Source organism: Stegodyphus dumicola, chromosome 5 (genome assembly GCF_044657685.1).
Source record: "Stegodyphus dumicola isolate Sdum_Otavi_A_Nest chromosome 5, ASM4465768v1".
Lineage (NCBI taxonomy): Eukaryota > Metazoa > Arthropoda > Arachnida > Araneae > Eresidae > Stegodyphus > Stegodyphus dumicola.
Genome location: NC_140772.1, coordinates 42322768 through 42334812, shown reverse-complemented (window position 1 = coordinate 42334812; position 12045 = coordinate 42322768). Strand labels below are relative to the sequence as shown.

At 32.3% G+C, this 12045-nt stretch overlaps 1 protein-coding gene across 1 annotated transcript in view; it reads right to left on the bottom strand.

Annotated features, from left to right (window-relative positions):
• Nucleotides 1-12045, bottom strand: part of mms4 (Methyl methanesulfonate sensitivity 4) — a 52279-nt gene that overhangs the window by 27403 nt on the left and 12831 nt on the right. Inside the window, exons 3-4 of the mRNA XM_035351827.2 lie at nt 11184-11279; nt 9475-9615 (exon numbers count right to left, since the gene is read on the bottom strand). Of these exons, the coding sequence (XP_035207718.2) occupies nt 9475-9615; nt 11184-11279 (237 nt within the window). The remainder of the gene's footprint in view (nt 1-9474; nt 9616-11183; nt 11280-12045) is intronic.

Genomic DNA, 12045 nt, shown 5'->3' with positions numbered 1-12045 from the left:
AAATAACGAAGCTATGGAAGTTACAAATGAAACACAAACGATTACAGCACAGAATAACCCAGCAAATAAAACGAAAATTCCCCCCTTAGTCATTCCGGAAAACGATATTGATTGGCCTGAAAAAGACAAAATGCTAAGAAAAATATGTAAAAACGAATTCAAAGTTACAATCAAAGCCAGACAGATTTTCCTTTACACTACCACCGAAGCCGATAAGCTACAGTTGATAAATTCCAGAAAGCACAGATTAGTTTTCATGCATACCAAATTTCCTCAGCCTCTTCAATAACACTTAAGAATATCCCAAGATCCTACACCGAGCAAGCAATTCACACAGACTTAGAACGCAGAAGCTTCCCTATCATTAAAGTAAAGCAATTCCCGAAGAAAGCAGAAGACCAAATTATCCGTTTACCTATATTTTTCCTTGAACTAAAAAGAAATTCTGCAGGAGAGAAAATTCATCAAGTAAACAATATGTTCAGATTCAATATCACAATAGAAAAGTATCAGCCCAGAAAACGCCCAATTCAATGTTTCAATTGCCAGGAGTTTGGGCACTCCCAAAATAACTGCTTTAAAAGGTCAGATGCTGTAAGTGCAGACAAAATCACAGATCCAATACCTGTAAATTAAAACCAGATGAAAAACCAACTTGAATTTACTGGCACAAAAATCACATTCCTTCTTATCGTAGTTGTGAGGTATACAGAAAAAGATTCATCATTTAGAGAAGACAAAAAAACCACAAGAAATTCCCACTCAAGATGACTTACCCGAGTTCATTTAAGCTCCAGCCCAAACTAATCAAGAAATGCCTAAAAACCTTTACAGTGACAAAGTTAAGCCGAAAAACCTGCAGAAAAATTTAGCATAAATCATTAACATTTTCAAAGATTAGAAAACCTTTTATCTCATGAAATTAATAAGCATATTAGCTCAGAGAATTAAATCAGCTAAAATATGCAGAAACTTTGTCTAGCTTAACCAAGCCATTGAGATTATTTTAAACTTTGCACATTAAGATTAATTCGCAACTTCTCTCAAGACAAGCATAGCCAAGCGGCAGAAATCCTCAAGCTGTGGATCCTCACATCGTGGGTTCTGACTTCAGCCCCACTCCAGACCAAAAATGGCTCTTCTTTTCTCCTACAATTTTTACCAAAAGATGGCGCTGTGCTTACTACTCTTCTAGAGACACTGCACTAGGTACAAAAAGTACGTTCTATCTTACTGGATTCAAATGATCATTAAAGATACCCTATTTATAATATATTTTTAAAAACCGCACAAGGCTGATTGCCTCTTAATTGCGTTACAACATAGGCATAGTTAAAAAATGAACAAAATGTAATGCTGTTAAGTGAACCTAGGGCCAGAGTGTCACTATGGTAAACAAATATAGTGAATTTTAAAGAGTGCATTTATTCTATTGTGGTTTATGCGATATCGAAGTAGATTTAATTCAATCCAATAAGTTTAAATGAAATGCAAGAAAAAATGGGTATAATTTAATATTCCATACAAGGAAGTCATGTGGTGCACACATCAGATTTTTTGTAAAATATTTTTCACTCATAGAAGAAACACTTATATCAGACTTGTTCAAAATGTGCACATTATTCTTCAAAAATGTAAACAAATTTTAGTTTCCAATTAAAATGAAAATAGCAGATGCAAATAACATTGAATTATATGCATCTACGCATGTGCATAATACATTTATGCATATGCCTTTAATGTATAACGGATGGTATAAGGTAAGCTAAAATTATCTAATTATCTATTTCAGTTAATGTTGCAGATTGCATTGTTCCTTAATCTTTTAATTGGATCCAGCTTATTATTTTTTGCAGACTGTTAAAGCAATTTTATAAAGGCAAGCTTTAACTTTCGATTATGTCAAAAAGAATTTCCGATTCTGGAGCTACCAAAGGATCTACAAAGTGGAAGCATGTTCCGATGTCCATGAAACAAAAAGTGGAATTGCTGCAAAAAATGGATAAAGGGATATTCTTTGATTCTCTAATCATTCCTAAATATGTTTATCAATTTCACATTGCTCTGCGGGAGGGGGGACGTCGCGCTGCACAATGAACTGGAAGTTGATCTGTCAGCACTATCCTCATCTTCAGGACAGAAGTTTTTATTTTATTCGGCTTATAATTCCTTACTAAATGTAGTATTTCATCTCGATGTACTTCCTTATTTGATATGATTTAAATCAAATTCCTCATCATTATAAACATCACGAATACACATTAAACAGTTTTCTGCTTGCAATTTTCTAATTTCGACTATGCGTAATGTATGCTTTACGCATGCGCGTGTTGAAAGAAATGTTTAATAAAGTAAACAAATAAATATTAAGCTTTTTTTTTTTTTTTTTTTTTTTTTGTAAATTTTGATACCCTTTAAATCATAATTGCTCTTTATTTTATAAATTACGGTTTCATATTTTTAATTTTATAATTTCTGCATGCCATCTTACCAGATTTAAACTGATGATCTATAATCCGGAAAAACTGATAATCCGGAATCGCCGAAGTCCCGACGAGTCCGGATTAAAGACTTTTTTGACTGTATATATTAAATGAGAATATTTCGCTATATTCAATAATGCTGATCTGATGAATATCTATGAATCGGTTCATAAAATTTCCTCAAAAAGTTTATCATAATCTTTAATAAATTTATTACATGAATGAATACATAAATTCCTCTAAATAAGAATTATTAGATAACCATCTGTGAAAAAGAAAAGAGATGTGTTTAACACAACTATAAAGATAGTTTACCATCTCTGCCCACAACTGGCTAAAGACTGTTAATAGAAACCATGGAGAAATAAACATTGTTGTCTCTGATGCTTATTACAAATACATGTTGACAAACATAAAATTATGTGGAAAAATTATATGCATGCTATAACAACATAGTATAGAATAACAGCCAAAATCAACATTCGTCATACAGCTTTCTGGCCCAAGTTGCCAAATTTATAGAAAGTAGCTTGTTATGGAGTCATATTTAATACATTTATGGCAGTTATAAATGTAAAATTATGATAGTTAGCAATCATCTTATGTTTGGTTACTGTTCTAGAAATTTTTCCTTTTAAAAATTTCATGCAATCAGATACATTATACTGCATTTATATACACATTTTATTTTTATTATTATATAGGCACCTGTTCTAAACATAAACATTTTGTTCTTACGATTTTGTGTTGCCAGATTCAAAATTTAAATCAAACTCTGCACACAAGAAAACTGTGACTTATGTCATGTGACTGTCTATAGAAAGTCCAGAACATCCTAAACACCTTAGTCAACCTCAAGTAGTATGACCAGCTGCACCAGTGAAGTCACTTCTTTGCGATCAACATGCAGTACACATGATCTGCATTTTCCATCATGGCCTTCGATGCCCCTTCAACAAGGGTTCTTTTCCACATATGCTGACTCCTTACATCCTCCTGTAGAAGTACCAGATTTCCTAAGGGAACTAATTTGTGAATATTGCATACTTGATGATAACTGTGTAATTCCAAAAGATATTCTTTAGACCATCTCTTTCAGAAAATTACCTAGAGTCAAGGCTTCCTTGGAATTGTCGTTTCCTCCCTCATACACTAATCGTCTGTTGTTCAGGGCAGCTTCTACACCAACTAATGCAGTAAACAGTCCTTCTTCATGCAGCAATGAGTGGCCAAGCAATTTTCTAAGGCATTATTTAGTTAATCCTATTAAACATTCCCCCCAACCTTCCCACCAATTTCCATTAAATGCCATATGTAGCATAAGAATTTTGGACTATATTACCCATTATGGTATTCCAGAAAGAGACCAATTTTTTGGTTGAGGCATGGAAGATGGTGGCATTGTCAATATAGATAGTATGAGGAAGGCCTCACCAACCAAACCTCTGAAATGCCATCATAAACTTATCAGCTGTCAGGTCAAACATGAGCTCCAGATGCAAAGCTCAAGTAGTGAATAGCACAAATGTACAATGTGTTCAAGGTTTGCATGTTGCACACAAAGATAAGACTGGCAAAATCTATTTCAATTGTAGTGAACAGTCTGGAGAGTGTGACTCTTTCTGTCAAGTCCTAAACATTACTTTAAAAGTCTTGATGAAATGTGTCTTCTTCAGTATTCCAAGTGATACCTAAAACTTGTGTCACTATTTTGAATTCAGCACCCTCTTGCTTCCAAATACTTTTGAGTGTTTGTAAATTTGTTTTCCACTTCACTAATGGCAAACTAATAAGAGACATTAAACCTTGTATTTCATAATAAAAAGTCATGGTCTCACCTTCAGAATCAACTTCATTATAAAGTCACCCATAAAAGTGTTCTTTTCAAGCTGTTTTGTTGGGGTAGGATAAATATCCAAGTGCACAGCAGCCAATTCCCATAGAGCAGAATATAGCAAAAAGGGGCTGGAAATTAACCCAAAAGGTAGTCATGAAAACCTGTAACAAAGAATTTCTTTTTTGAGAGTTCTTTTGCTGTTAGTATCCAGTTCTGTTCTAAACCATAAAAATCGAGGTGTGTCTCTATATTCCTCAGATAATATTAATTGTAAAAAAGCTTGACTTCTGTCACATGTGGCTGTTTGTTTGTGAAACTGTAACACAGCCAAAATGTTTGGAAGTAAATTATGGTGGTATTATTTGTGGGTTTCATTAAGTGAATGATTTCCTTTTGTGTGAGAAGATGCATCGAATACTATGCATCATTTCATCATGTTTCTCCATTTTTTTGCTTTTGAATCATGACAGAGCTGATAACGTTATGAATTATGGATAAGGAAGTATCAGTAGTTATATGGAATAAGATTCTATAATAATCCAACCGAAAATTGAAGACACTATACCAAAGATTTCCATTAATTTTTAAGTGGCTCGGCAGTGACAACACTCCAATAGAAATCTGCAGTAATCAACACTTCAGCAGGTATGTGTTCTGTGATGTATCATTGGGATTAGCAAGTTTCAGTTTCTGTTTACGAGTAAGATGTACAATACTTAATGTTATAGTGAGATGATAAGTGTTACTGCTTTCAAATGCCTTTAAGGTGACTGTAGATTTATTTCAGATGTCGGATACTTCAAACTGCACTTGACATCTGAGTTGTGTTATAAATGAGGAAGATTCATATGCTCTAACTTGCAGCGTATCTGAACTAATAACTTGTAATTTTAATGTGTCTATGAGGCATGAATGAATAAAAAAAATGGACTGGCTTCCAGCATCTAAAATTCATCGAACTAATTTAGCAATGCTTGTTAGGTTAGTGATGTAGAATGTTAAAAGAAAATTAAGTTAAAAGAAAATACACATATTTGATTAGTTTTATTTGTTAAGTTAAAAGAAAAGTATTATTTGAAAATAGTTAAAAGAAAGTATTATTTGTTAAGTTAAAAGAAAATACACATATTTGATTAGTACAAGTAACAGGAGGAATTGGAACAACATTTGAACTTTTACATATTGAAACATGGTGCTTCTTCTGAATTTAATGCAGAAAGCCTTTTCTTTGCATGCACAATTTTAAAAATAATATTCTCAATTCATACACAAGAAACATCTACCAGCACTCTTCAGCTTTTGAATACGCACAACAATATCAGTTCTAATTTCACAGTTTTGAGGCCACTGTTTATTAGTATTAAAGAATGGGTAAAATGGTGGTTTCTTTCAACCATTTGGGGTTTTAGAGTTAATATTTAGAGCTGCTGTAGTAAAACTAAATACATAATCACCTGGTTTCTCACTTCTTACCTTTTGAGCAATAAGTGCTCTTTCCACTTCTGCAAGAAACTGTTGAAGTTCAGTAATAACCTCTTGCAAAATTTTCCCACTTTTGACGTGAATAATCCATAATACATGTCATCAGGAAACGCAAGTAAAATTTTAGGTGCTATGGCATGGCTATATGCTTCAATATTTTCTCCTAAAGCAATTAAAGCCTGCAGCTTTCAGTTGGACTCAATGAAAACTTTTTCAAGATTGTAGGTGATGGATGTCATATTGGCATAATATTTTCCAAAAGATCGAGGTGAGCTTGAATTATTCTATTTTTATAACCATATTTGTCAATAAGAAGTTTTTTTGTAGTTTCATTGGCATCTGTGATAATACTTATTCCATCAACTAATCTCTTCAGTTGACCTGCTAAATAACTGCACGAAAATACAAGTTTATCAATGGATGAAAGATTTGGGTTGTCATTGACAGGCTTAATTTGGCATTGACAGACTTAAATTGTTTCCAAAACTTTGAAACTGTTCTACATTTCATGAAATGGTTCAAGTTTAGCTAGCAGTAACTTCACAGTACAAGAATGTGAAACCGGGATAGGAGCACTTCGGAACAAATTAAAAAATGGAATGTTATTAGCAACTACAGATACTGCATTCTGAATAGCTTTACATGCTTTAAAAATAGCAAGTTTGACAGTATCTGTGCACTCGTCACATTGTCAAACATCAGATTCATATTCATCATAGAATAAATTATAAATAGTATTATTCAATAATTTCATTTCACTTAACAAATCCAAAAGTCAGTCGAAAAAATATTCTAAATCTTCATTAATCACATCTTTGGAACCATCATCATTAGTGTCTGTTAACTTCGTAATAAAGCTGCTCTATCAGTTATTCATTTTCATTTAAGAAGCATAACATCATTCACAGTGTCACCTTAGGATGACATATCAAAATGCATAAGGAAAGAAACAATATTCTAAATGATATAACTGAGGAAAAATAAAATCACTCTTGCCTCTAGTTCGAGATAACAAAAGTGTAACTGTTCAAAATTCTCCATCTATCAAGTATGGGTATCAAATATTGCATTTGTATACACATTTTATTTTCATTATTAAACATGCAATTGTTCTAAACATAAACCATTTCATTTTTGAGAGTTTATGTTTAGAAAATTTTGTGCTGATAGATTCAAAATTGAAATCAAACACACATAAGAAAATCCTGTCTAGCAAGAGGCCAGAACACATTAAGCTTTTTTCTTAAAATTTTTTCAAAATATTTTCTCCGCAACCTAATGGTTTCAATAATTAAAATAACAATATAATACTTTTTCAATATTTTCACATTTCACTTGCAGTTTTACATGTAAATATATACCAGGTGGCCATAATTAAACTCACAGTGCTCACAGTGTTCTGTAGCATGATCTATTTGCGAGAATGACGCCACATTTTGTAGGAAGATTAAACAAGGCGGGGGACGAAGGATTCCGCGAAAAAAAAAATTAGTTCCAAAAGTCACTGCTAGGGGAATATTTGGCGCTGTGTAATAGAAAATATAGTGTTAACAAATGCAAATCAATATGGAAATTACCTTTTATTTTACATTCAAATGAGGTTCAATGTGGCTGCCGTTGTTGTGGACCACATATTGCATTCTGTGCACAATATGCACAACAGCAAAAAGTAACATGTCTGCAGGAATCTCCCGTACAGTCCGCGATATGTTATCCTTCAACGTAGCCAGCTCCTGGACCACTCCTTGATAGACCTTGGACTTAAGGTAACACCATAGCCAGAAGTTGCATGGGGTAAGATCAGGAAACCGAGGTGGCCATGCAGTTGGAAAGTAGCGGCTAATGACTCTTTCTGTTGTGAATTTCTGTCGTAGCATCTGTTGCCCCCGTACAGCAATGTGTGGAGGGGTTCCATCTTGCACGAAAATAATTTTCCCCAGGCATTGTCTTCACTGAAATGCCGGAATGACAAAGCTGTTCAACATGTGGCGATATTTCTCTCCGGTAACAAATCAGGTTTCTGGTCCTGTCGGGGTAATGTTCTCATAGAAGAATGGACCTACAATAAATTCCGCTGTGAACCCACACCAAACAGTTGCCTTTGGTGAATGTAAGGGAATTGCAGTGACTGCATGTGGTGATTTGTCATCCCAAATTCGGCAGTTCTGAGTATTCACAGTTCTATTCAGGTAAAAGTGGGCCTCGTCTCCCCATAAGATTTTCCACGGCCAAGCATCATCTACCTCCATTCTGGCAAGAAAGGTGACAGCAAAAGTCAATCGCTTATCATGGTCGATGTACAGTAACTCCTGTACACGGCTGATCTTGTACGGATAGAAGTTGATAATCTTTCGTAAAATTTTCCATACCGTACTGTAAGGCATATCCATATTCTGAGCTACTCCACGAGTGCTAGATGGGGCAGCAATTTTGTCTGGTCCTCTGTCGACAATCGCCATGGCAACTGCTTCGATTGTATCCTGTGGTACAGGATACAATTTGTTTTTTCGTCTTTCTGCCTGATTGAACCTTCAGAGAACCTGTTTTCTCAAACATCGCAACCATTGCTTTTAGCCCATTAGCTGACACAGGACCGTTACCTTTACGCATTTTTTTGGGTGTTCTAAAAGCACGAAGAGCGGCTGACGCGTTGCACTGGTTGAGGTAAAAGAATTTGACCAGTAACGCACGCTCGACTAAAGAAGGAGACATTGCACATAAACTTTCAATCCGATTGATTCGAAACGTAACACATTGCCTTTTAAAACCCAAGCAGCTGGCACTGTACGAATGGATGTAAAGTGCAATTTGAATAAAGAAGTTCTGCTCAGTGTACTTGATATTGCAGATCACGAGACTTTATCAGTGTTTATGTAGATTTTACGCTTTTTTAAAAGTGTTGCCATATTGCACTTGAACGAAATCAGAAAATGTGCATATAAAAGGTAATTTTATTCCGTATTAATTTGCATTTGTTAACACTCTATTTTCTATTACACAGCGCCAAATATTCCCCTAGCGGTGACATTTGGAACTAATTTGTTTTTTCACGGAATCCTTCGTCCCCCCGTCTTGTTTAATCTTCCTACATAATGTGGTGTCATTCTCGCAAATAGATCTAGCTACAGAACACTGTGAGCACTGTCCGTTTAATTATGGCCACCCAGTATACATATATATAGTAAAGTGAGTGTTTTTCCTCCTTTCCTAATAAAAAATATAAATAATCAGTTTCCTATTTTTATTAATTAAGCTTCCTCCTTTGGTGTGCATACATGTATGAAATGTCTTGCAAGTCAGAAAAGTTCTGATCAAAGAACTCATTTTGTAACTAAAAATCACATTTCCATTTAAAAATATATTTTGCAAAACTTTATTTCCATTTCAAAATTTATTTATTACCTTGTAAATAAAAAGCAAGGAATGAAATTAATCAAATACATCAATATATATATTTTTAAATTGATAATGTGACAAAAGATAAGCCATTTTCATATAGGATACCAAATTAGAATTACTAGATTTACTTTTAAAGAAAAAAGTAAATGAAACTTTTATAAGAAAAGTGTAAATTAAATATTTACTGTGTAGTAAGAAACACATTTAACAATGAAAGAAGTGAAGTTGGTTTTATATAAAATTTTATAAAATAACAAAATCGTAAAATTTCACCTTCAGACATTCTTCAGGTCTTTTACGTTTCTGTATTTCCTTCTCTGATAATTTCAAAGCTTTAGCTAACTCTTTCTCTTTTCTTTTTTCTTCTCTTAATCTAATTCTTTCTTCTTTTTCTATGTTCTTGCTATCTGGAGACTAAAATAAAATGCAAAAAAACAAGTGCATAAATAAATACAAATACATTAAATTTGGAGAATACATTAAATTTCATTTCAATATAACAACTATTTAAATAATATATTTTATCATTCAATCTGTCATTTCTAGAAGTGCACCAACTTAACTTTCAATAGGAAAAACACTTCTATAGATCCACACTTAAATGCTACAATCTGGATGTATAGCTACGTTCTGAAGATTATCTATTTTCTCATAGTTTTGGAGTTGGATTATCTTTCCTTCAAATACCTGTAGTACTTAAACATTATTTGGTACCTTCGGATTACCAGCACCCCTATGAAATTTATTATCAACTTATAGGTGACTTTCTGAATCGGACATCTGATATGGCTATATGGCTCATACATACTGTTCTGTTTATGAAAAATAAGAAAAGAAATATTTTGTAAGAAACAAGAGAAGAAAGCGATGTATCTAAGAAACAAAAAATCTTACACAGATTACTGTGTATTTCACACTGCTGTGTCATAATTGTGCAAAAAATCTATATATAAATTACTGTGTATCAATACACAGATTGCTGTGTATTTCAGCAAAACAGATTGATGTGTATAAGGGAAGAACAGTGTGTACAATGCTAAGTTTATAAAAATCTCAGTGTTTTTTTTTTTTTTTTAATACTAATTGCTGTGTATATTGAAAGAGCATGCAAAAAAGAAAAATTACATAAGGATTTCTTGAAAAGGGTTTCATTGTGGGTGTTTCTTGCTATTTTTAATTATAATGACCCATTTCTCTTTTGTGGAATTCTTAGTGCACCATCATTTTAAAAATGCTGCTGCTTTTTTATATTAACTTAGCGAAAAGTAACATCAGTGAGTTGAGGAGTTTTTAGAAATGGGGTTTATATGATCATAAAATACCTTTTGTTTATTGCATGGTACAGACATATTTAAAGACACTGCAATTTTTGATTTGAGACTAGAAATTTCATTTTTGAAACAGGTACAGAACATATCATTTTTCAAATAATCTGCTTCCTAAGACTTTAGGAAAAAAATGATAATCTTTTTACTTAAAATTAAGAATTGATTCCCCTTCACTATTAATTGCATATTTTACACATGATAATGTTAACGTCCACTTTTTCTAGTATTTGTTTATTACAGAAAAATTTCTTTTGGAAAAAGCAAATAATAACAATAAATATATAAATTATCTACACTGTTCATCTTTTCAAAATATAACAGAAAATAATTTAGTTTTAAAATGATAATATTTTGAAACTAAATCATTTTTTTTAACATTTTATTAATTTTTTTTTATCAGAAGCTTTAAAAATGTACAAATAAATTTTTAGAAATTGCAGATTTAAAAATCTGGCTTTTAAAAAAGTAATTGCTAATATAACTCAAATTATAAATTCCAAATTACAGCTATTTTCAATATTATCTTCCACATATAAATTATATTTGGAACAATTGCATAAAAATTTCTGTTAGAACAAAATAATAAAATAATCACAAAAATATAAAGTAAAATTTTGCTCCACAAATAAATAAATAAAAATAAAATCAACATACTTCTTTCTCAGCTATTTTCCTTCTTTTTGCTGTTTTAGAAAGAACTTGATTAGATGTCAATACTGGCTCAACTAGTACAACTGGCTCACTTATAAACTGGAAAAAAATTAATATATTAAAAATTGTTTAGCAGAACCTGGAACAACTGCAGCTAATGTATACTTAAGAGCAGGGATATCTCTTGATGAAATTATGACAGTGATAATCAAAAACTGTAAGCTTATCTCTTTTAGTAAATTTAAATTAGTTATAGGAATATTTAGCATGTAAAAATGTCTGTGCTGAGAAGAGTATTCTAAATGCCCCATGCTCTAAAATTCATTTAGCTGGAAAGGTGAATTAAATTAAATATATTAGTTAGAAATCTGAACATTTTCCAACTTATGTGTTGGAAACTTTCAGCTTAGTTTGAAAGATGAAAGAACTAATTAAATTTTATATTCCACATCAATCATAGCTTTGGATGCAAGATAAAATTACTGCTAATACTATTTTGTGATGCATCACAAAATGATTTATAGAGTTGTAGTATGATATTACTTAATTTATATGAATAAAGTTTTTGGAATTATGTAGTTTGTTGATATCCCAATTTGGTATTTATGCATTACACATTGTCCCAATAGAAGAAGGCGAAAAAACTGCAAATTTTTACTTTAATAGATAATAAAAAAATTAATATACAGAAAAATGAATTCGAAAGTGGGACTGATTGCAAAAGAAGAAGTAAAATTCTGCATAGCACTATAGATCACTAAAATAGTTTAAAATGGTTTCAGCATATAACTCAGCTCAGATTGTTTTAAAAAAAGGTTAAATTTTAGCTGAAATATGCCTAAGGTGTCATTTTCTTGCTGTATTA